Below are 27,191 nucleotides of genomic sequence, written 5' to 3'. Positions count from 1 at the left end.
TTGAAAAATAAGTTTAAGTCTTATTTCTTTATTCTTAGATTGTACGTAAGTGTAATATCGCACTTAAAGTTAGTTTCACAATTAAATCATTATATTTACAGATGAACTTATGAGCGCCGAGCAAGAGCGTAAGTCAAGATAAAATAACTGACTGTTTATGCACTGTTCTTTTGGTACTTCTCTTTTTTCTTTTTTGCTTCTTGTTGTAGTTTTGCACTTTGCACTAATGCTTACTTTTGACCACGTACAATATTTAAAAACGAAAATAAGAGTATTTTATTTTGTGATCATTTAGACGTGCCCCTGAAGTATCGATGTTGTGTCGTACTTAACTCATGGCATGGCAAAACAATAGACGACCTGATTAGTTGTTATAGTATAAAATTTAGCCTCTCTGATCTAATATGTGCTCTTGAATACCTCTATCTCACAAAAGTACTTAACTGTTTTTATGCACGTGTATTTTAATGCTGTAAGTACTTACGTAATCCGTATGCGTGTTTTTTGTCGTTATTTATGATTAATGATAAGTGATTACGTTACTCAATACCTACACAACAACAGGAAGAAGTCTGCCTTGACGATTTTAAGTTTAAAGATTTTCAAATTCCCTACCGGAAGGATTGAACTTACGTGTCCGTCGTTCTGTCCGTCCGTCCAAGCGGTTGGAGCAACAGACTCCACGTTTACATTATTTATTTTGTTTATTATTTTTGTAACAATGTACTAGATAGCAATAAATGAATATGAATTTTCACAGTATACCTAAGCATCTTATTGCGGTAGAGCTTATTGAGTAGATAAAAGATAAGATAAAAATAGTGTGGAGTTATGTAACTTTACTGAGTGCTGGGAAGTACTTAGCACGCCTGCATCACCTGAATTCAAAAACATACTTTATTGAACACTGTAAATCAGCACATTTTTAATCTATCTAAGTATCTAAAACATACCTTTAAACGAGCAATTCTTTGATATATTATATAATCAGAATCTCGGAAACGGCTCCAACGATTTCGATAAAATTTGGTATGTAGAGGTTTTCGGGAATAACAAAGGGAATAGCTTGGTCTTATCTCTGGGAAAACGCTTATTAACGAGTTTTAGCCCGAGCACAGCTCGGTCGCCCAGGTACTATTGATAATGTATAAATGTATAAAAAAATGCTTAAGTCAGAAAATTCGTCGCACTTTGTACAGTTTTTTTCCTCTTAACGTGCTGATAAAACTTGAGCAATTCACTTGTAATGCGAATGTTACATGACAGGCAAAAGCTCAGAAAATAAACATGAGCGTTTTAGCGGGCATTCTAGTGAGCGTTTCAGCGAGCATTCAAGCGAAAAGATGGCAAATTTGCTTCGAGCTTTTTGCCGAGCATCCGTCCGACATCACATCATCGTGGATAATCAAATTTTAAAGAGCATTTACATACTACTACAGCGTTCCTTAGAATGATCGTGTAGGTAATGTAAATGTTCGTACTAATGTTTGGCTCTATTTATGTTTAGCCATGTTCGTTGTTCAGTTCGACATATTTAAAAACGGCGAATGCTCGACGTTCTGTAGTGAATGCTAAAGTCTATCAGCACCTTTATGTGTTTGCGCATTCAATTTTGGTGTTTGGTTGCTTCACAGTACAACATACTTTAACTATAACCGCATGCTATCACGTGTTTTACGTTTTGTGCAGAGACCATCGAGGAGGAGAAAAGCGACGCCTTCCTGGCCGCTGGCCTCGTCAGATACCCTGATAACTTGAACCTGAAAGACCTGTTTTACTTCCTGCTCGCCCCCACTTTGTGTTATGAGTTGAATTTCCCCCGCACTACACGGTTAGTCATGCATGATGTTAGTGATACCGCATGAAAGAACAATACACGAATATCTGATAGGACTCTATTCCAAGGGCCGGTAGGATCTGTTGGATATCTTTGCACACTCGGTTGTGGCAGATATTAATGCAGGTGATTGTACAGGTAAAATGAATAATCAATAAATATAAAATATCATAGGACATTTGACACCAATTGACCTAGTCCCAAACTAAGTAAAGCTTGTGCTATGGATACTAAGCAACGGATAAAAATGCGTATATTAAACATCCAAGACCCGAGAGCAAATATTCGTATTATTCATACAGATATCTGCCCCGGCCGGGAACCGGACCCGGGACCTCAAGCTTCGTGGTTAGGTTCTTTAACCATGTGGCCATCCGGTTGAAATAAACCACGAATACTTCTGTAAACTCTTGCCGTTTCCGTCATTCATCATAAACTTACCTAATGATTGAATGTCTGTTCTTGTGATTAATACGGTTTCCATTCGAATGAAATACCAATCAGCGATCGCAATCAGTAAGTCGACTGGTTGTAGCCGCGACTAGAATATGTGGAAATATTTGTGTATCCTAATCTACGAAGTTTGTGCAGTGTAAGATGATTATTTATTTAACTGAAATGTAAATGTGCTAGCTCTTATACAGCGTGTTCTTTTTGATTTCCGTTAACTTCAGGGAACATCCAAGAGGTCAAAAGATGTTAATTTTTTCAAGATACTAGTGGTCTAACTCTAGCTGTTTAAAAGTTAATCAAGAATTGATATAATTATTTATGTACAGTCTAACAGTGTTAAAGTTTATAACTACCTTAAGTGTTGTCTTTTTGTTTTGTATTTCAGAATCAGGAAAAGGTTCTTGATCAAGCGATTATTGGAAGTAGTGTTTGGCGTTAACCTAGTCTTGGCCTTATTCCAGCAATGGATGATACCTTCTGTAACAAATTCGATTGTCACATTTTCTCAAATGGAATATATCAAAATCTTAGAGAGATTATTGAAACTTGCTGTAAGTTTTTAAAGTAATATTAAGTTTAATTACCGTAAGGTCGGGGTACTTTGGCCCTGAAGGAAGGGTTACTTTGACCCTTAGATATAACTCGGTCCTGGTTTTATTATTGCTTTGAGAATATGGCTCTTTGCCATATGGTTGATGTTAATTGATCGATCACGTTTTTATGTTTTTAATTTACGCTTTATTGTTTGTTTTTATGTGGTTTTCATATGGGCGAAAGTAACCTGAAAACTGTCAAAGTACCCCGACCTTACGGTACGTACCTAATGCGTTTTGTTTACAATTAAATTTACCTGTTCTGTTATGAATGTGGTGTAAAAACGCTTAATCAGGGTGTTCAATTTCGGGAAAGTCAGGGAAAAGTCAGGAAAGCTCAAGGTGGTCAGGGAAAACCAGTGAGCTAGAAATCTAAAAGTCACGGAAAAAACTCCATATTTTGCAAAACTTAGCTCCATATTTTGACACCAGTCGTTCCAGTTCCGGGCGACGTATTAAAGAGTGGCACCATAAAAACAGTCAACGAAAAAGTGACCACGTTCGGTGTGCACTGAATTCCTATCATCGGGTCTAGCTTAGTATCTCGGGCAGTAAAAAAAATCATACCTATAACCTGCTTTGAAATGAACATGATTGGTCAGGGAAAGTCAGGGAAAGTCAGTGAAAAGTCAGGGTTTTTTTTTAGGATTTGTAGTGGACACCTTGTTAAGTGGAAGAGCAGAAGCGACATTTCGCATCGTGTTTCGTACTTAGATATAGGTGAAAACTTAAGAACTTCAATTACCTAATGTAGGTATGTAGTAGTGCACATAACATATATGTTATGGAAATCATTTTTCGAATATGGAACGTTGACTTATCTGTAGGGAAACGTTACAACTACATACAATAGAGGCCATTATTGTCATAACGCGCTGACGTTCGCGATCGCGTTCACCATCTCTTTCTACGCTCGTCTTATACCGTGTGATAGAAAGAAATGGTGAAAACGACTGTGATTCCAAGTGTGTTAGACAATAAGGCCTCTGTTCATTTTATTAAGTTTTTCATTTGTAATTATTTTATAGCATGAAAACTGGCTGAATGTCCTTGATTTATTGCCTTATCTTAATTTGTACTGTTATAATCTGCATGTCTTTCAATTTAACAGATACTTATTGTAATATTTCCTCTTGTTCTGAGAGGAGGCCTGTGCCCAGCAGTGGGACGCATATAGGCTGGGATGATATTGTAATATTTAGGGGCTGTTTCACCATCCATTGGTTAGTGTTAACTGGCGGTTAGGTGTGATGCCGTCTCTGTCTATTCGAACAAAACAAATAGAGACGGCATCACATACACATACAGTTAACACTAATCAATGGATGGTGAAACAGCCCCTTATACAATTTCAGGTGCCAAACCATTTCATGTGGCTGTGTTTCTTCTACCTGAGCTTCCATTCGTTCCTTAATCTGATGGGCGAGCTGCTGCACTTTGCGGACCGCCACTTCTACGCAGACTGGTGGAACGCTAACAACATCGGAGTCTTCTGGAGGACCTGGAACCTGCCTGTCCACAAGTGGGCGGTGCGACACGTCTACATACCTATCACTGAGTTGGGTTATAGCAAGACCACTGCTAGCGCTGCAGTCTTCCTTATATCGGCGTTATTCCATGAATATTTGGTTAGTTACTTTTAATTATTATGATTGTGTGGTAACTAATGCATTGCTAAGTTATGCCCGTTCCCTTTTCGTTCGAATTTCGAATATCTCTTATTATTGCACCTCTACAATACTCACGGTATATATCTGCCAGCCTCTTGCTGTAGTGGTTTTGGCTATGCGTTGTCTACCAGTCAGTCACGGAACTGTTTTATTTATAGGTATAGATAACTATATCTACATTGACAGCAATCATGAAATTAGATTAAGGTAATAAGTGATAGTAGTGAGTATTGCTGTCCTTGGATTTTGCACTTATGTGTTTAAACCATAACAGCAAGATAATTCAGTTCTATGTACATATTGTACCTTGTTTGTTGGGTCAGTAGGATTGGTTTACACATTTCAGACTCATCACTCCGCCACTTCGTTTTAAAAAAAATGTTTATCATTCATCATCATCATCATCATCCCGAAGACGTCCACTGCTGGACAAAGGCCTCCCCCTTAGAACGCCACAATGAACGACAACTTGCCCACTTGCATCCACCGGTTTCCCGCCACTCTCACGATGTCGTCAGTCCACCTGGTGGGAGGCCTGCCAACGCTTCGTCTTCCGGTTCGTGGTCGCCACTCGAGGACTTTTCTCCCCCAACGGTTATCTGTTCTTCGAGCGATGTGGCCTGCCCATTGCCACTTCAATTTGCATATTTTTCCAGCTATGTCAGTGACTTTAGTTCTTCGACGAATTTCCGTATTCCGGATTCTATCGCGCAAAGAAACTCCAAGCATAGCTCTCTCCATAGCTCGTTGCGTGACTTTGAGCCTCTCTAAGAGGCCAACAGTTAAGGACCACGTCTCAGCGCCATAAGTCATCACTGGCAACACACACTGGTCGAAGACTCTAGTCTTCAGGCACTGCGGAATATTGGACGAGAAGACATCACGAAGTTTCCCGAACGCTGCCCATCCGAGTTGGATTCTTCGGGCGACCTCTTTGTCGAAGTTGGACCTACCCAACTGGACAACTTGTCCAAGGTAAACATAGTGGTCAACAACTTCGAGTACATCGCTCCCAACGATAACCGGCACGGGTGTGACATGGACATTTGACATGATTTTAGTCTTGTCCATGTTCATATTAAGACCCACCTGTTGGGAGACGATACTGAGGTCACTGAGCATAGTATTGAGCTCCTCCAGCGACTCCGCCATTATGACTATATCATCGGCAAAACGAAGATGGGTGATGTACTCGCCGTTGATATTGATGCCGAACCTGTTCCAGTCCAAGAGCTTGAAAACGTCCTCCAACGCATTTGTGAACAGTTTCGGAGAAATAACGTCTCCCTGTCTCACACCTCGCTGCAGTTGGATTGGTTGTGTACTCTCGTCCTGCAACCGGATCGACATAGTGGCGCTGCTGTACAAACTCTTTAACACCTCGATGTATCTATGTTTATCATTATTCCACGGGAACTGCACCATTTTGGAATAAAATGTGTTGATCTAGGTAATTATCCATCAGTGTGTCATCATCGTCGTCATATTATTATCATGTCATGATCTAGTAGTCGGTGTATAGAAACCTAGTAGTAATTGTAGTTTATCGTGAAAGAGTAACATAGTACATACATCAATCTCACAAATGTTTCCGTTTATAATACCAGCTGTATAGATCTCACATCATCCAGTAAAAAATTGTCTATCACTAACCCATGTGAACAGAAATCGTCCTAGAAAAAAGATATTTTTCTTTGTATCTATCTATGTTATAAACTATCTTAGTTTTGCTTCTAAGATTCATTCACTCATACATAACATATACATAACTAGCTGTTGCTGTTGTCCTATCTTAATGTCCTTTACAGGATCTCAAACTATCTCCATACAGTGGCGTAGGGCCCCAACTAAACTATCAGATAGTTTCTAGATTTAAGATTCTAAAATCGTTTGTTCCGTATTCGTCGTGTTCCGAATTCGGCGTCCTCCAGATTTGTCATTTCTAGCTTTTAAGTCAGAGGTCGAGGGACCTTCTGAGCTTGGGGGCCCCGGGGCACTGCCCCGTCTAGCCCTCCGGTAGCTACGCCACTGTCTCCATAAATTTCATTTCAATCGGATCAGCGGTTTAAACGTTAAGAGATAACACACAAAAAGACCAAGTTACATTTATTTTACGTTTACTATATTAGTATGGAAATTTGCACTCATACATCTTCACGAACTTTCGCGTTTTATAATATAAATAAAATTAGACGTCCACTAACGAGAGACCTAACCAACGAGATGGACGGATGAGCTGGTTTAAAACCGCAGGTGTACGGTGGGTGTAGGCTGTTTTCAACTGAAGCAACTGGAGGTCTATGGGGGAGGCCTATGGCCAACAGAGGACGTCCTACGGCTAATGATGATGAGAATGAGAATTGTGATTTCACTAAGTTCCAAAATCACAAATCCAACCACTACCAAACAACCAAACCAACTATGCAGGGTGGCCCATTTATATCGGTCAGTATAGAAATAGTGTAAGTTTTTTTTTTTCAACACAACCAGGTTCGATTCCCGAGCTGCGTACAGGTTTTTTTTTAAATGCATGAATGCAATTTTTCTTATTATTAAAATCGATGTTTGGTTCCTAAGAAGAAATTTTCGTATGTCGTATAGTTTCAGACTCCCATACTGACCGATATAAATGGGCCACCCTGTATACCAAGTTTAGTATAGTTTCAAAGTTTATACTTAATCGTTATCGATTAATTTCTTCTTTAATTGGTTACAGGTGAGCGTCCCGCTTCAGATGTTCAGGGTGTGGGCTTTCCTGGGAATGATGGTTCAGCCGCCGCTGTCCGTCATCTCCCGCTTCGCCGAGGTCAAGTTCGGCTCCCGTTGGGGCAACATTATCGTGTGGAGCTCCATAATCCTTGGTCAACCTCTCGCTATAATGATGTACTATCACGACTACGCTCTACAACATTTCAAGCCGGAACATTAAACATTTAAGTATACTTATCAGTAGTCTAACCCAGTGCCGGCTTTTTTGTAGTGGCTGCCCGGGGCGCCAAGTACTACAGGGCACCGCACGCGCCAGTTCAACTTAGCCACTTAATTTGAATACTTATTTTAAAGTATACTCAGTGTATTCACTTTTATAGACTTATATCGTAGGAGTCAGTACGAGTATTCTATATCTAACGAAAACGACCTGTCCTTTTGTCGCTTGTCGTATCTAAAAAGGCGCCAAAGGCATGCCTCGCTCGGAGCGCCTAGATGGCTAAGGCCGGCCCTGGTCTAACCACTCTAATGTCTTTGGCCTCAGGCAGTGCTCCATCACTCTCACAGTGTACTTCCTCACCGCTATCATTAGCACGGCATTTTGATTCAATGGGTGCTACTGACACTGGTAGGTGAAAATAACGGCTATGAAACGAGAGTGTCGATTCTGTTCCATAGTAACTATTATTTAATCTATAACCGAGGGCATCCAGCATTGTATTAAAACCTTGAATATCGAAAATACAAACTGAGACATGGATGCACAGAAAAATCAGAAAAAGAGACCAGCGCTGGGAATCGAACCCAGGTCCTCAGCAATCCGTGCTGCGTACTATAACCCCTACACCACCACTGGACAGGAATCTGGACACAAATTTTTCCTATGCATACATATCTCAGGTTGCTTTTTTATCTACTACGCTACTTAAGCAGCAGCACTAGCGACATCTATGTTCCGCTCTCATCGAGAGACGTCACATTCTTTAGGAACTATCCGCTTACCCAGACAAGAGATGTCGCTACTAAGCAATCAAATTATAATTGATTTTTTGGAGTCTTTTTCTATTTTTTATTTCAACTCCAAATTTGTTACTTTTACGGGCATCCCGTGAAACCATATCGAAAATCGTGTCTAGATTCCTGTCCAGCGGTGATGTAGGGGTTATAGCACGCTGCACGGATTGCCGAGGACCTGGGTTCGATTTCCAGCGCTGGTCTCTTTTTCTGGTTTTCGATATGGTTTCACGAAATACCCGTAAAAGTAACAAATTTGGAGTTGAAATAACAAAAAGACTCCAAAAAACCAATTATACCTTGAATATCACCAGGGTGTCCAAGTGTAAAAGAAGTAATTTTAATTATTACATTTATAGTGTTTGATAAACGTAATCGACGTAACGTCAAAAAAGTTACGCAAAATATTATGCGCGTTAAGATATACTTTAAATACTTTACGTATAATAATACACGCAGATATAACGTTCATTACCATCGATAATTATCTGGATAATTATCATTGATTTATCCTGTGCAACCATGCCATTGGTTAAATATCTGAGGGATTACACAATAGCGTAGAACTGAACTTAAGAGGGTCCGATGCTGCTTTCATTATAAGAAGTTAACTGTCAATTCTATCTTTAATCAATTCTACGTGTCCAGTGCTAAAATTTTCGATATATGTGTTACGGGATGAAAACATCGATTACCCTTAATTAGCTCTCAATATTTCTTTCTCTCTTTTGATATGTATTTTTTTTTTGTGTTTATCGTTCGTACGGCTTTTACGTGAATTTTGCTGTTTATCAATATCTTGGAATGAAGAATGGACACTTAGATAGTCTAAGACATCATGCTTCTAGAGGGCTTCACCTGCTACGTACTCCAAATTCACGTTAGGTACCAGCGAAGAAAACAATCGTACCTGAGGCATGAACGGGTTATAGTATAAGTTGAAGTCAGTTGTCATTGTCAATAATTACTTGTGTCAATAACAGTTAAAACGCTCGATCAAAAATTAATCAGACAAGGAACATTCCAAAGTTTTATCCTAACTCGATGTGTAATGATAATTAGGATATCGTCACTACTTTGAAAAAATCTCGTATCTCAAATCAATACGTCAACAAAATTTAACCTTGACGTAATGGTCATAAAGTGCACTCAGAAAAATTATCCATTTTAAGATACGACTTTTTTAAAAAGTAGTGACGATATGAATTATGTTGAAAGGTGCTGCTCTATAGTAACTGTATTAAGTTACTTTTACAGAGTAATTATGTACAAATAGAAATAAAGCAAATTATTAATATTTTGGAGATTGTTATACGAAAAAATTTGCCAAAATTTTTATATGCCAAAGTTAAGGTTTTAATGTAAATTAATGTTCTACTCAAAACTCTGATGTGGTTTGTCTAGAAATGCCCAATATATCGGTGGGTACTAAATTAATTAATCGATTAATGTGCCATTTATTGATCAACTTAAAATAAAATTGAAGAGTACGAAAATAAAAGCTAGAAATAAATGAGCCGGCCACTTTTTCCCGAAATGTCATATTTTTTTCGTGACATAGGTTGGTACTTGAATATGGCAACAATTTTATGTAATTGTTTTATTCCTCGTTTATTGTTTATTTTTGTACTCTTATATACTACTATATATTATATATATAACAGTGGCGTAGCGTCAGATATTTCCGTGGTTTACCCGAAGATCGCCCACATCCTTCATAAATAATTTGAGTCCTGTTGTCGTATTTTGTAAATATTGGGCAATCTGGTGGGAATGGGGTTCTTTGGACGCTTCGCCACTGATATATTCTAGTACAAAAATGGGTATGGGTTTTGGTGTCGGGATTTTGGATAGTACCTAATTATATTTTTTGGGTTGGGTCCTGAAGGCTTTACTTGCATTTAGCCTTGACATTCAAAACGTCTCAGTAGTACACTGACCAAGTATGAAAAATGACTTGTTTATCTAATGCCATGATTACAAAATTGTCTAAGTATCAGGAATACTTAATTACCAAAACGCATAGGTCGTGAAATGCACAAGTAAGTGTAAGGTCTTGATTGTATTAAATAGATTTACTAGACCAGACCAGACCATTTACCTACTAAAACATTCTGACATTAAATCGTATTACCGCCAAGTCATTCCGTCTACTATGGCTTATAGCAGTGAGGGCGTTTTACAGACCAAGACATTTTGCTACCCGGACAATAATACAACTAACGTGCTCTGCTCGCCAAGGCTAAATGCAAGTAAGGCCTTCAGGACCCAACCCTATTTTTTATAATGTCAATATTAATATACCTATTCAGGCCTTTCGGTGTTACTAAGACTGAATTTACAAAATGCGCTTTGTGCCTTATGAATTATGATTCATGTTTCAGTAAAAATATGTATGTATGCAATGAGTTATTCGTTATAGATAATTCCTCTTGAATTATTATTATGATCATATCAACAATAATTTATTAGAGATTTTCTTAGCATGTAAGTCTAATAAAACGTGCTAGATCAAGGTATTACATTTTTATTAGTAAATTTTAAATAGTAAATTTTATTGTTTGTATATTTTATAAGGCGTTTTCCGATATACATTTAAATGCATGCACTATTTATATTCGTACTAAAATATTATAGTTAAAGAGTAACTAACACGTCTATAATAAGTATAAATGTTTAAATTTGATTAATTTGAATTATACAGAGCTTGTTTTATATTTTTATATTGTTTTGGAACTGCCTTTTACATTCATCAAGTACAGCGGTATTTTATGAATTTGTGAAATAAATGTTGAGTTCTTTCCATACCTGTTTTATTTCATGATATAATCCGCAATGTAACGAATGAATTTTGAATTTATTTATACAACCAGGGTTTTTTTTCTTTATTTAGATAAGACAAAGCTTTATGGGTTTCTTCCCCCCGCCTGTTACCCGTTTTATTTCGAATAGTACAAAATACTTAGTTGGCACCTATCATCATTAGCATTGCGTTACCTACACGGCCAAATTATGAACAAAAGTAAATGGTTCGACAATCCCTGTTCGTGACTGTACATATGGTGACACAAAAATTAACCATATACTCGTATATTTACAGGCTAGCAACCTGTCACTATTGTACCGTTTTTGTCAAACATAAAACCTTAAATTGCTAAAAGCGCCTCCAAAGCGGTAACGTTTCGTGTGCTCTCCCTACCCCATTTGGGAATACAGGCATGATGTTTGAGTGTGTGTACTTATTCAATTTGCAAGTGGAAAATTTTCATATCATTTTATAATATTTCATACCAATTGTCACCATTTTCGGTGTTATAAAGTGTCAAACTTTTTGAGTTGCACCGTCTAATCACCTTCGCATTTAGAGCAACCCTAGAGCAAACATATCCAATAGTTAAATGTAGAAGTCGAATGAAGTTGGATTATAACATTACTAGCTTTTGCCCGCTGCTTCGCTCGCGTTAAATTTTGGATAACATACATTTACTTTCTGCAATTCGTACCAACTTTGAAACCCTGTTTCGCTGAGGGTGGAATTTTAGAAAACATTAAAGTACCTACTACTCGTTTCTTTTGCTCGCGACTTCATACACGATATAGACTTTGATATATTGTATAGGATTATATCCCGAGAAATTTTAAAGTTCCCGCGGGACATGAATTACGTTATAATCTATTTTAATATTCTTAGTTGTCGATGAGAGACACATTGTAGCTTTCTATTATTGAAAGAACTTCACTAATTTTTATTCTGCGGAAATTTTGCATTAAAAAAAAGTAGTGTAGTTGTTTCAGGGACAGTGTAGCTTTCTATTGATAAAATAATTATTTAAATCAGCTCAGTTGCCCCAACAAACAAAGAAATAAACAAAGTTAAGATATTTTTCAAATCTATGACTTTTTCTAAAAATCTCTCCCTAGTGCATCTCTATCTCTATAAGTAATACTACTTTAAGTCCATCTAAGCCAAATTTCAAGTCTCTAGGACCAGCAGTTTTTGTCTGTCAGTCAGCCAGTCATTGTATTGTTCAGGTAGGGTTAGGTAGGTATAGAATTATAAATAAATTGTGCTAATGAGTTGATTGGTTTGACGTGGGTATTTAATGTTTATTTTCGTTTTTAGAGCATATTTAAGTTATAGCTTGTTTTTGAAAGCTTTTTTTCATAGTTTTAGCCTACATGTATATTTTAGTATCTCAAGTGATGTGTACATCGAAACTGAACGTACATAATTTATTGAATGAGGCGTTACTTTGCATAGGTCAATTCAAACAATTAACCAAAACAATTAGTTTGATTACCCGGGGCCTTATGATCGTTTATGCAAGAAATGTGTGTTCATGCGGTTCCTCCACCTCCACACTATAGCATGCTGAACGGTTGTGTTGCTCTGATAAACTCTGGTTGTGTCCGAAACGCGTCAGTGTAATGTGGTGGTGATGATAGATGGATTTGTGTGTGTTCTTACAGTGTGGAGACTGGAGGTGGCGGAACTACGTGAACACACATTTCATGCATAAAAGTAGCTATCATCATAAGGTCGCGGGTGAACAAAGTAATTGTGTCAGTTTGTTGAACGTACATGTAAAATTTCGTATCTGTGCTATCAGCCCTTGAGGAGTTCCGTCATCAGCAGACGATCCTGGCTGCAGCATCAGGTGGTGTATATCATACAAACACATTGTCATTGAAATTTAACAATCATGTAAAGTCTTTTGTGTGTGCCATCAACTTTTGAGGAGTTCCCTTCTACGGAGACGATCCTGGCCAGGATGAGCAGGATGTCACTGCTAAATTATTGTATTGTTACCAGATTTACATCAGTTTGCTAAAACTCCAGTCCCTAGTTTTATTAGTTTAGCTTGTGCGTTTTCTGATTCAGTTGGTATATAAAATCTTCTTTATTCGTTTTATCCCTTGGGATTTTCGAAAAATATTTGAAACAGTTTTTACCTGTTAGTCTTATCTACCTGCATATCAAATTTGAAGTCTCTAATATTTATAATTACGGAGTTAGGGCCACTTTCAAGCGAAAATATAAATCCCATTTATTCCCTATCCCGTGGGAATTTGGATAAATCTTGGAAAGTGCTTTTAGCTTTTAGTTTTATTTACATGCACGCCAAATTTGAAGTTTCTAATAATTATAGTTACGGAAATAGGGCCATTTTGAAGTGAAAATATAAATTATGATTGGTTTTTTGGAGTCTTTTTGTATTTTTTATTTCAACTCCAAATTTGTTGCTTTTACGGGTATCCCGTGAAACCATATCGAAAATACAAACTGAGACATGGATGCACAGAAAAACCAGAAAAAGAGACCAGCACTGGAAATCGAACCCAGGTCCTCAGCATTCCGTGCTGCGTGCTATAATCCCTACACCACTGCTGGACAGGAATCTAGACACGAATTTTTCCCATGCATACATATCTCAGGTTGCTTATTTCTACTTTGCTACTTAAGCAGCAGCATCAGCAGTGAAAATATGAATCCCGTTTATTCCCTATCCCGTGGGAATTTCGAAAAATACTTTCTTAGTGGAACATAAATATTCCAAATTTCAAGTTTCTAGGCCCAACGGTTTGGGCTGTGCGTTGATCTATAAGTGAGTCAGTCAGTCAGTCAGTCAGTTTCTTCTTTTATATATTATTATATTATGTTATATGTATAAGATGTACCGGACCGCAAATCGTGATACGTAAAAAGTATCATTACCTATATGTATTAAGCGTAGTATTTCTACGCTGTTCATCATCATCATAGCCTATTGAGAGCGTGCGTGCAAGTGCAACCTCTGACTCGGCTGCGGCATGCGTTAGATTAAAGACCGATGAACGCATATTATCTGATTGCAGTCAAGGCCATTTATACCTAATTGTTACATTACCTAAGTACTTGTACTGCTTGACAAAGTATCGCTAATGGACTAATGAAAAGGAAATTTTATTCTCGGGAGTCATAAATTTTTCAACTGTTCCTAAAATTAAAATACAGTCTGGTATGAAAATGTCGAGTACATTGTGTTAGAGTAGAAGATGCGAAGCAGATATATAAATACACTACAATCAGATCACGGGATGGAACCAACTGATGTTTCTCGAGATATATTTATCATCAAATCATCATACAGGTACTTACTTGTAAAGAGAGAAATACTTAATGCATTGTTCGACTAGGGTAGTTGTCGCAGCCTTTTACCCGAGTTACATTAATTAGTGACATTACAATCGTCACATCAAAGTAAAAGAGATCGCGTACGTCTCGAAAACTTTGTCGCACCCATTGGCATACTCGTATTTATTTCTTGCTATTGCCCGCAATTTCGTCATGAAGAATTCGTTCATCGCGCGCCCGCGGGAACTGTACAGTTTTCCCTTCTTGAGCCTATTTAGCGACTCCTAGGGCCAACTAGTCATGACATGATCACTCAAAGGTTGACTGGCAGAGATCCCTGCAGGGATAAGTCCGCCTTTGTACTTAACACAACTTTTATTTATGTAACCTTTTTGTTTTTCCTTTTTGTACAATAAAGAGTATAAACAAACAAACAAACAAACATGAAATATAGAGACTCTAACAGATGCAGGATCGCGGTATTGGGTTTCTGAACTCAGACGCATTTATACCTACGAGTACAACTTCCGACACTCTTTTTCGGATTTTTGGACCTCAGGAATAACAAGCAAAAAGATTGCTTTTATTTTGAGTTTTATATTCGATCACTAGATCGCGCTAGAAGTCGTTACACTGTAATATTCTGCGTGTCAATTTTGATTTTATAGTACAGTTTATATCTTTTTTGAACATGAAACTACCGTGAGACTCACTCATATTAAATGATATTATTACGGATAACTCACGTCTTAAACCGAGTTTAGCTCGACATCATCCCAGCCTATATACGTCTCACTGCTGGGCACAGGCCTCCTCTCAGAACAAGAGGGCTTGGGCTATAGTTCCCACGCGGGCCCAGTGCGGATTGGGAATTTCACACGCACCATTGAATTGCTTCGCAGGTTTGTGCAGGTTTCCTCACGATGTTTTCCTTCACCGCAAAGCTCGTGGTAAATTTCAAATGTAATTCCGCACATGAATTTGGAAAAACTCAGAGGTGCGAGCCGGGGTTTGAACCCACGACCCTCTGTTTGAGAGGCGATAGGTCAAACCACTAGGCCACCACGGCTTATTTATTATAGGAAGGGCTTCGAAATAGCCCGAAACATGTCGAGCTAAACTTGGTTTATCATGCAAGGGATGTTCGATATTCGGAGCGATGCCCGCGAAAGGACTGAATCAATTGATGAAGGGCCGGCGATAGCGCGCGAACGTGTCCCGCCTTGGGAACGCGGCGGTGACGGCCCCGGTATTGTTTACCTATACAGCAAAAACAAGGCTGTGCCTGTGCTAAAAAAATTAAACATACTTCAAAACTGTAACTAAAAAAGGTGATTAAATGACTTCAAAAACAGGAGGTTAATAATTAGGCCCGTTGTATACTTATGTAGGTAAATATTGTCAGAATCGCATAGATAGTTTTTGCATATTTTAGTCTATACACAGCTTCGAAACAAGTGCGCCAAATTTCATAACGAATGATTGTAGGCCAAATTAATGATTGAAGGTATATTTGCATGCTTGTATGTTTGCCCGCGCATATCGCAAAAACTACAAGTCGGATCCCAATATTTTTTTAATCAGTTTAGGGGGGTGAGGAAACCTGCATAAACCTGCGAAGCAATTTAATGGTGTGTCTGAAGTTCCCAATCCGAACTGGGCCCTCGTGGGAACTACAACCCAAGCACTCTCATTCTGAGAGGCCTGTGCCCAGCAGTGGGACGTATATAGGCTGGGTTGATGATGATGATGATGATGTTTAGGGATAGCCCAACTTAGGGTAACTGTTTCCAAAAGTGTTGCAAGTTTCGTCAAAATCAGTTCAGTAGTTTTTGATATAGAGACGAAAACGTGTTTTTGCCTTAAGTTTAATTAAAAAAAAAATTCGTAACTAGGTACACCATAAAAGTCAAAGAAATAATTACCTAAGTAAAAGTAAGTACTCGAACGAAAAAAAATAAGTGGCAGTTTCTGCTGAATTTGATAGATATACAAAATTAATTTAATAAAATTAAACTGACTCTAAAACTGTTCATAAGTAAAGACTATACGCAAACAATTCAATGACTTCATTCAAAATAAAAAATTGGTTTCATGTTCAAAATACAATGACTCTTAATCGAATACCAATACATAGTAAACAGAGTACAGAAAACACATGTAGGTATATGTCGGTCGTAAAATCCGCCAGATCACGAAAATCCTAGGCATATCGTGAAATGGCGCCATTTCATGAATTGGCTAAGGGACATCCACCATAAGTAGGTTTCAAATGAAAGAGAAAGTCTCACAGTGGTTGCAAAAACTCGATTATGATGATACCGAGTATCTTCTGACTTAAGACAGCAACATTTCTCTTAAACGTACCTGCACATACACTGTCACCCATATAGACTCAGAAACTCTGACACCCATAGATACATACACACACTCACACGCGTACTCACACATTGACACACACACACACTCACACACACACACACACACACACACATACACACACACACACACACACACATAATTTTATTAATTATTATTTTTTCCTTTTCTTAATAAAAATGTTTCAGTTTACTTAGTAGCTACTACGTAACGTAGAGTAATACGTAGTATTACTCTATTAGCTCGCATACGTGACGAACACTGACTTGCAAGATACGGGCCTTGCCTAGTTTGTGAGTCAGGATTCAACTTAGTTAATTGTACTATGTTTAACCTAAGTTGTCTTTTTCTTTGTAATTGTTCATTCCTCTCTTGTGCAATTTTGTCTTATTGAATGAAGATTTTATTATTATTATTATTATTATTATATTGTTCACCGTTTAACGATTTGCCTAGTGACGTTTAGGCAGAACATGAAATTCCTAGGCATATCATGAAACGTCACCATATATGGTGTTGCAGGAGTCCATGGGCGAAGGTAATCGTTTACCATCAGGCGATCCGTTTGCTCGTTTGCCCCCTATACCATAAAAAAAAATCGGTTCTGGCACTTGGCCGGCCGCCTGCCGCGGCACGCTCGCTTCGCTCGCTCGGCTCGTGCGTTGTGGTCACAATTCATAGTTTTTTTCGGCATATCACGATGTGCCCGGTATAGAGCTAGGAATATCGACGAATGCATTGCTCTAATCGATCTGCCGTATTGTTTCTCGGGCAAATCGTGATATGCCTGGCCAACGTTTAGACATATCATGAAATGGCGCCATTTCACGATATGCCTAGGAATTTCGTGATCTGGCGGATTTTAATTGGCCGCCGACATACATATATACAGATTTTTCATCACACTTGCTCGTAAACTGTGTCGTAACATGCAGGCTACCTTGGTCGCAACCCCCTAAATAAAACCCTCGACCTTAATGTGCTTGTCATGAAACCCAAGGTCGGTTTATGAGTCATTGCACATACAAATTTTCTTGTCATGAAGCCCAAGGTCGGTAAATGAGTCATTGCGCGTACAATTTTCTTGTCATGAAGCCCAAGGTTGGTAAATGAGTCATTGCGCGTACAAATTTTCTTGTCATGAAGCCCAAGGTCGGTAAATGAGTCAGTGCCCGTAGGTATACTGATACTGCTGCGCGCGCTGCTGCTCCGCACGGCGCTGCTGCACGCGCACACCCTCCCGCAGCTCGGGCGCGCAACAGCAGGGGAGGATGCTGGCGCTGCCCAAGAGCCGCAGCGTAAGGTATCGGCAATGAGGCAAAAATAATATTTGGCCTTACAAATAAACAATTTTACTCGCAAATGTGATGAAAAACATTGTATGTCGCACGGGCGGTACTAGAATAACGAACATCGACTCATTAAAGCCCTCAGTCTAATAGACTCTCGTTCGTAATTCCTTATTTACCGCCCTTAAGACACAAGTAATGGTCGATTATAATTTAATATTGAATATTTTCCCGACATGTATCTACTTGGTTAGTTTTTTTATTATTTTTTATTTATTATTTAACGATCAAACTGCTTATAGGTACATGGCGCCAAAGACATCTTAAGATTTTAACTTAAACGAATATCGAGGTATATAAAACAATCGACGAACCGACGCAGTTTGCTCAAGCTCTGCTCCGCAAAGTGGGCAATTAACAAAGCGAGGTCAAACAGAAGTTACGTGTCGGGAGAGGGTTAATCATGTAATAACATTTGCTGGGAGCCGCAGGATCGCTAACAATGTTGACTGTGGGGCGCAAACAGTGCCGGCTGCGTCAGCCGTCTCTGCCTACGTAGCTGTATAGGTTGGTTACCACTCCAAAATGATTGAATCATTTGCATACGCTGATACTCCGTACAGTCGAACAAACTTCGACATGAACCAGGGAATCTTCGTGCTACTAATGTCATGTTGACATGCCATATTTTTGTCAAGGGAATCGTAGTGAAATTGGTTATAAAAGATTCCCCGGTACATGAATCAGTTTGTTCGACTGTATATCGATGCAGATGCAACTGTTCTGCAGAGGCGTTACGTGGCAGTAGATTACCTACTCGTATGTTGCAGAGAAAAGTGTCCTGGTACCAGTTTTTCAAAGGCCATTGGTATTACTTGAAGTTTTAAAGTTTTTTTTTTGCAAAATAGAACACAATATACCTACTATAAAATCCAAAATGTCTTGAAAACCATGTGTTGTCTTGAAATGTCGTTTGAAACTCTCTTGGGTAAGTAGGTACCTACCTGTCTTTGGGTTAGTAGTTAGCTATAAGTAGCTAGGCTTGTTGTTAGAAAACTATATTTTTAATTAATCACCCATGTAAGTAGAACAATTTTGTGGTAATATAGGTAGGTATCTACTGCCTACTGACTTTAATCCATGAGCCACAATGGAACCTTTTCAAAGAAAAAGTCATTACGAGATTCATTGTTAAAGACAACAAGTCGAGTAATCCTGAACTAAGTGTAATATGAGTATATCTAGTATAGCGAGTTCAGCAGTCGCATCCATTACAGGGATTTTTTCAGCCAATCGCAATTTTGAATGGGTCCCAATTGTTAAACTTTAAAGTTATATAACAGAGTTAATTTTAGACTACTAGACTTGATTTTTCTTTTTCATTTGTTGTATTTTTAAGGACATTGGGGCTTACAGAATTTCCATAATTGCTGAATTGATCTAGATGACTCCAAGAAGCAGAGAACAAACACGCAGCTTTCACCAATCCATCAAGATTAGAATTTAGGGCGACCAACTGCTTTACCGATCGACCGACGTAGCCAAGCGAATTAACTCGTTGGCTGTTGTGTCTGAAAAGTTCCCGAATGGAGACCGTAGACCGGCAAGCGCAACGTAGGACTTCCACCAACGAGATGGACGGATGACCGAGTTAAGGCCGCTTGTTCACGGTCGATGCAGGCCGCTTCCAACCGAAGCAGCTGGAGGTCTATGGGGGAAGCCTACGTCCAACAGTAAACGTCTTACGGCTGATATTATGAACTGGTTTTATCGTTGTTAGGCTTATTCTGTGTTAAGTATAGGTACCATCAGCAAAATAAGTAGTCTATCAATTTTTAAACAAGTTCCTATCAAATGAATATGTCGCTAAATTCGAACTTTCAAGATGACAGACACGTCTATTGGCATTATTGTTTTATGACATGCAAACGATTATCAACTTTAGGGTGCGGATTTCGATTTGTAGCATTCGAAGATGGCGGATGTAGACAATATCTAATTTTGCTATTTCTGTTTCTTTGGCTAGTTGAAGTATAATTTTGATAGTGTTTTATGCGGAGATTAACCTTAACAGTGAACAGTGATCCCAAAATCCTATATTGCTCTCGTGTCTAACATTTTTTTAATGCGCAAGTGGTCTCCACGTGGTTTCTGGAATTTTACTATCAAGTTGCAAAAACTACAATCACCGTAAAACGTGCCTCTCAAAGAGAGTTTAACTTGACACTGGCGAAGTTGTCCTATTAACTAGGACAGAAAAGCCATATTTTAAAAGAGAAGAAGAAGAAGAACTTTAGGGTGGTAGACCACATATTTGGCTGATGGTACATAATATATTTAAGAACTTAGTTTTGATAGATCTTTCTCTGAATTTACATTGCCTTTTAGGTTACCTGCTTTTATCAACTGTTAATAAATAATAGCCCTTTTTTTACTTCAGTAAGCGGAAGTAAAAATAAAAGATGCCATCAAGTGTAAGTAGAACTCGCACATCGAGGGTTCCGTACCTACATTTGTAAGTATCTATGAATATCCAATGTTAGCTGAGCTTCTCTCCTTAGCAAAATGTACGCAGCGTGGTGTGATTTATAATAATAATAATAATAGTAAACTGTATGGAACACTTTTTTTAATTGACTGTATCTTTAAATTGTGATGAGATGACTAGAATTTTGACTTCTTCACTGCTTCTAGGGGTAGCAGACCTGAGTATTTGATTTTAATTTCTTATACCTCCATGCATTCCTGAGAAATAGGGTCTTGATAGACGGACGGACAGACAGACGGAACCCTAAAAATGTATTGCTGATTGTTGAAACAATATCACGCGCGCCGCTTCACTTACTTCAGGGAAGGGTTAAGGGGTCGGTAATTAAATGTAATTCGGGAATAATCTGAATGTTAACCCCTCGGCGGCCGCCGGCGCGTGAAATCGTTTTGTTCCGAACTTGGCCTCCTCGCTGCCGCAACCGCTATTTATCATTTTGAGAAAATTAAATGAGCACTGGTTACTGAATAGTCACTTATAAATGTAATGAATTAATGCATAATAATTATGTTGCAGGTAAGGCTGCCTATATGTGGCCCCAAACCAATGTAACTCATCTTATGTACTGTACCTATTGTATAACTCTTTATTGTACATAGAACACATCAAAATATAACAGTTAACTATTCCTTCCATTCCTATTCCAGGCCCCGTCAATTTATGTACGCTACTTCAAAATAAAACATAGTTTTACATTGTTTACCTACGATGAATTAATTTAAAGTAATTAATTAATTTCATAGGTTAGAGTAATTTTTTTAACGACTTCAATCGATTTTGTACCTTATTGTAAATATGCTAAGGTCGAATATTTGTGTACATTTATGTGGTTGATATACGCACTATGCCTGGAAAAGGGTTAACAAGAGAAAGAGATGTACAAAGGCGAATTTATCATTTAAAAGGATCTCTTCCAGTTGACCTTTAAACGATTGAAAGGATATTAGAAACAAGAGTAGACACTGCAATTTATACATAAAAGGGCCGAAAATTTTAAATTTACCGAAACAGATAGGTAGTTTGTTCTGAAATGGTGATAGTATTCCTCCGCGCGAATAGTTGACAGACCATTTGACCGCCGCTTTATAATTTACTTCGTAAATATTGATCATACGCAACATACAACTATACCTACAACTATAGCAAGGGTGTAAGTTCCTAATTTCTTACAATTAATGAAATATTTTAGTTTCTCATATTTTTTTATAGAAGAGTCAATAATGAAGTTCCAATTATTTTTCGACATGATTCGATGATGGTTTAAGCTATCTACAGTTTTTTTGTTTTAATCATGCAACAAAGGAGTTATGATTTACTCCTAACATATTTATTTGCATATGGCGTTATTTCAAGCGTGAGCCAGTATTTGAACCTCTGAAAATAGTAGATTACAAACAAGTGCATAAAACAAGTACTCTGCTTTTCACTTCGATTACGAGGAAATTAAACAGCAACAGTGAAAACAAAATTTCATTTAGTCGGTAAGCTTTATTTTTCAAAGTATTTTTTATGTTGCCTAGACTTAGCAAAAAAGTTTATGAGCATAACAGGTGAAAAAATGAAATCAATTAAGTTTCTGCAGTATTTTTCAAAAGAATCACAATCGGTTGCTTCGTACCGTAGCATGTTATTCGTAGCAGTGCTACGAAGCTCTACGATTTTTTTCATTTTATCAAAAACATTTGGAAACGAAATGATATCAAAACATATTATTAAATATTACAAGATTATGTGAGATATGAGTATGGAGATACTAATCTAGTTAGGTATAACCCACGTTTGTAAATAGTAGATCAGAAGGTACTATTGATTAATATTAGGTAAGTACTTTAAAATAATAAACTTCCTAAACGACGTCTAAATTTTGATTATTTTTATTTATTTCCGTTGTAAAAGTAAAAACAAATTTTCCGAAATTACCAGAAATTACCAGAACTTAATAAGCTAGCATTAGATAGGTTAAGGTATTTCTATGTTATTCTTCGAGTGAATATTACTCTTTATGTAGTACGATACGACTACTGTATTGTGCTTCACAAAATGTGTGTCATGTTGTTTATATTATGTCGGTGTTGGTGAACTTATGTTCACGTATAGAGGCTGCAAGTAATGCGCGCGTCGCTAAACGTCATTGGGCCGGAGGGCGGAGTCTCGCGCCGCCGGCCGCCCTGTCGCGCGGCAGTCTGATCCCGGCCGGCGCGCGCCCCGCACTGCTCATGGTGGAGCACGCGCTCGTCGACTGCTCCCAAGCGAGCGCCATGCAGACCCTCCCGCCGCCGCCGCAGGCGTCGCGCGACCCCAACGACGAGCACCTCGCCGACGAATACGTGCAGAATTTCGAGCTGGACCATCTCGAGGACCACCACCTCGTCAAACGAGAACCGTTGCGCACCGGATGGCACGAGCTCGTCGAGACGCCGCCTGCGTGCGCGCGCGCCTGCCGCCCCTGGCCCGACGCGGGACCCTACCCGCAGCCGCACGTGGCCATCGCGGTGGACCCCAGCACGCCACCCGAGACGCCGCCGGCGCCCGTCGGCCGCAGCCCGTGCCGCGCCGCCCTCGTCGACGATGTGCTCTGGCTGCCGCACATGCGGGAGCCGCTCGACATGCGCACCGTGCCGTGCGGCAGCTTCGAGGAGTGGGACAGGCGCGAGTGGCGCGAGCAGGAGCACCACCTGCAACAGGTCGCACTGCGCCCCGCTAGCTCCTGCTCGGCGATGTCGCCGCGCGCCAGCCAGCACAACTCGTATCAAGCCTCGTCCTGCGGCGAGGACCTGCTCAGCGACGACATGCTGATGAGCCTGAGCGTGCGCGAGCTGAACAAGAGGCTGCACGGGTTCCCGCGCGAGGACGTGACGCGCATGAAACAAAAGCGGCGCACGCTGAAGAACCGCGGCTACGCGCAGAACTGCCGCAGCAAGCGGCTGCAGCAGCGGCAGGAGCTGGAGCTGACCAACCGCTCGCTGCAGGACGAGCTGCACGTGCTGCAGCTGCAGGTGGCGCGCGTCACGCACGAGCGCGACGTGCTCAAGCAGCGCCTCGCCATGGCCACGCGCGACCACTCGCTGGCGCACCACGCGCCGCCCACGCCGCACTCCTCGCCCGAGTTCTTCTCGGAGCTGTGACGGCAGGGCGCGGCGCCGCGGGCCGGCGCCTCCGCCGCCGCCTCCTCCGCCTGCGCCTGGCAGCGCTACTGAGGGCCCGCGCCCCGCGGCCCCGGGGCTCCTGGCGAGCCTGCCTCGCGACCGGCCCGCGCGTGCCCTCACACAAGGAGCCCACCACTACCCTCGTGCTTTTGTTAAGTTTTGAAATTTAATTAACATCGGTTCCAGTTTTCTATAGTTTTTTTATTGAGGTGGAACATTGTAGCCGCGAGTTCGTGTCGCGGCTATCCAAACACCGTGTTAAATATATGGTTGTGTCGTAAGATATGCATAGCTTCGTTAACGATTTATGAATTATGTATTACTAATTATACATAGGTTAAAACGACTCAAAAACTGATTAATCGAATAATTGTACATAGATATACGTAATTGTAAATGACGAATATTAATTTATAGGATTTGTGTTTTCCTAATAAAATATTCGTGTAAAATACGTTCTGTTTTATTTTAAAATGATTTCCTCCTAGGTATATCCTTTCGTGTTTATCATAAGTACCTTACTAGCTTGGAAATATTTTAATCAAATAACTCGTATATTTATAACCTCAAACCTTCATTGTACTTGCTTACTCAGTAAATTTGTAGTCTAAAACAACAGTGCAATTTAATCACTTAAAATACCCACTATTTCTTTATTATTTCAGAAGTTTTATAACTTAGCAGGTGCTCCCATACAGTAATCGACGGCCACCCAAATCACAAACATGTTCTATTTATAATTTAAAAAAAAAACAGACAGGCTACATATTTAGTCAGTACGTTAACATATTATATCAAAGTAAGGAAAACTAACTACGTAAATAGATAGCTAAAGTACCTTCGAATCAAATTAACAGCAAACAAAAGGTAAATCTCCTTCATCACTTCATCAGCAATAGGTAATATTGCTGAAATGTGGTGCTCTAAATTGAGGTCAGATTGCAAAACTAGATAAAATATAATGTTCATATTGTCATGCCTATTTTGACTGTAAAATACAATATCTAGCCTTTGACGTACCCATAAATATTCAACTTAGGGTTTTAATGTCATTACTTTTTATCACTATTATCACCTAGAAAAGGATTGGAGGTAGGTTAGTACTTACACAAATTGAGATATTATATACCCACCATTGTGGCAACAATTTTTTTTTTATTTAAACTCTCGTTTGTTATTCAATAAAACAATGTCAGAAGTTTAAAAAATACAAATTTAATAACTTTCATTGTTGACACATTTGATTAAATCGTAGAATATACCTACAGTGTATGTACAGTCGACCAAGAAATTGGTTTACCAATCTAAGGTTTAATGTCATTTGTAGCGCTTAAAACATCAATAGTTATTTGTGTGACATGGGAGCAAAATGATGCATTTATGGCGAGGGCGGTAGGTATATTGAATCCAGAATTTAGCGAAGGATTCTAAAGTAGAATCCTGAACGTAATGAGGGATTCAAGCGTTAACGCCCAAGATAAAAATAATTTTGTTCCCGAGTGACTTATACAACTTTTCACATCGAGTATGACGAAAATTTAAATAAAACATTTCCAAATATAATTAAAGGCCAGCTGGCATAGAAAGTGGCGTGGTTTTACAATTATCAACTTAAAAAAAAACTGCATTTGCAAAAAAAACACCTAGAAAAGCCTTGAACAGAAAAGTTGCACTTTGATCCCTCTCGTCAGGGAGGAAAAGTTACTTTTCTGAATGAGAGATGTGAAATAGTTATTTGTGCAACAAGAGAGCAAAGTTGTTTTTTGTTGCGAGTGTTGATTTTGAATCCCGAGTAAGCGAAGGATTCTATAATTTAATCACGAGCGTTAGCGAGTGATTCTAGATTAGAATCCTGAGATCAGCAAGGGATTGAAATACACGAGATGCAAAAAAACTTTGGTCTCGTGTGACACATACAATTTTTCACCTCAGCAGCGAGAACATAATTTAAATGTAACATAAGAATAAAACCACATATACCTACCTGTTAACAAAACAAACATATTTTTTTAAAATAGAATCCGATTATTATCAAATATAAAAATTACATTTAAAACCATAAAAAGAGTCCAGTAGCTACAATACAAATCGCATACTCATAACATGCAATCTTAACTTCTTGTACTAATGTCACACTTATTTTTTAATACTGCAAAAAGCCTCATCTCGGGGTAATTGAAAAGGTTGAACAATTAAACCTTTAAATATGATTTTTAATAAGATTTCTGTTACATAAACATAAATAGATTTGTTAAAAAATCATTCAATTTAACAAATAATAATTATACTGTAGAGGCAGTATACGGAATTCATTTATAAAAAAAAAAAACAAGGGAAGCGGCTTTCGTGCAACGAGGTTGCATACTTTATTAAAAGATCGGGAAAATTTGCATTTTGGAAATATTTCGATATATTTTTAATACCAAAAATTTAATTTAAGTTTGTAATCGACAAATTTGATCCTGTCTCTTGCTTTTTTCGAGTTGAAGTGAAATGACAGATCAAAGTAAAGTTCAAATATTTGGAATTCAGTGAGTGTACTCAGCATTTAAAAAATAATAATTAAAAAGTTACTTTGTCTCACGGAGTGAGCAAAATGCGATTTTGCTCACTGATTTCTCATAGCATAGCAAAACCTGCCTGTTTGAGGTGCTGAGGTGAAAAGCATATTTTCACTCACAATCACAAGTCAATAGACAATCGGCCTCATTATTTTATTTCTGAAGTAGGAACTGTCATTAAAATTGGTAAAGCACTTTCTTGGTTGACCATACTTTACAGACTAAGTGAGGGAAGGCATGCTCACAGCATTTTTTTTATCTACATTAATTTTTTTTTTCACCTCAGCACCTCAAACAGGCAAGTTTTGCTATAGGAAATCAGTGAGCAAAATCGCATTTTGCTCACTCCGTGAGACAAAGTAACTTTTTTTAAAATGTTGAGGACAGTGTTTGGTCTACTCACTGAAATCCAAATATTTGAACTTCACTTTGATCTGTCACTTTCACTTCAACGCGAAAAAAGCGAGAGATAGGATCAAATGTGTTGATTACAATCTTATATTAAATTTATGGTATTAAAAATATATCGAAACCCAATAAATTACATGACAACGAAATATTTCCATAATGTAAATTTCCCGCTCTTTGAATAAAGTAACAACCTCGTTGCACGAAAGCCGCTTCTTTTGTTTTTTTTTTTTAAAAGAATTCCGTATACATAATTATACGGCCTCTACAGTTGGAATAAATATTTGGGTATTTCTTATTCTTACGTTTTTTTGTGTGAGTTGTAAGAATTGAGTATATTTTTTAGGAAAATCAGTAAACTGTATATTAATTCACTAAGCAAATTACATCTAGTATTATTTTTGAATATAATTTATGACACACAAAAATTAAAAATATTAAAAAAAAACTTTCAAGTCCAAAATGTCAC

The 27,191-nt window shown here is 38.6% G+C and overlaps 2 protein-coding genes across 2 annotated transcripts; both read left to right on the top strand.

The window, feature by feature from the left end:
• The first annotated feature begins 107 nt into the window (after positions 1-107).
• LOC141426641 (diacylglycerol O-acyltransferase 1-like) lies at positions 108-10,299 on the top strand. Its single transcript, XM_074085701.1, has 5 exons — positions 108-128; positions 1,690-1,831; positions 2,676-2,841; positions 4,239-4,511; positions 7,270-10,299. Exons 1-5 carry the CDS (start codon positions 110-112, stop codon positions 7,480-7,482), a joined length of 813 nt encoding a protein of 270 aa, XP_073941802.1. The 5' UTR covers positions 108-109; the 3' UTR covers positions 7,483-10,299.
• Positions 10,300-22,603: 12,304 nt separating this feature from the next.
• On the top strand, positions 22,604-24,207 carry LOC141426218 (uncharacterized). Its single transcript, XM_074085070.1, has one exon. It carries the CDS (start codon positions 22,671-22,673, stop codon positions 23,730-23,732), a length of 1,062 nt encoding a protein of 353 aa, XP_073941171.1. The 5' UTR covers positions 22,604-22,670; the 3' UTR covers positions 23,733-24,207.
• The last annotated feature ends 2,984 nt before the right edge of the window (positions 24,208-27,191 follow it).

The sequence above is a fragment of the Choristoneura fumiferana genome, chromosome 3 (assembly GCF_025370935.1).
Source record: "Choristoneura fumiferana chromosome 3, NRCan_CFum_1, whole genome shotgun sequence".
Taxonomy (NCBI): domain Eukaryota; kingdom Metazoa; phylum Arthropoda; class Insecta; order Lepidoptera; family Tortricidae; genus Choristoneura; species Choristoneura fumiferana.
This window is presented reverse-complemented; position numbering and strand designations above follow the sequence as displayed.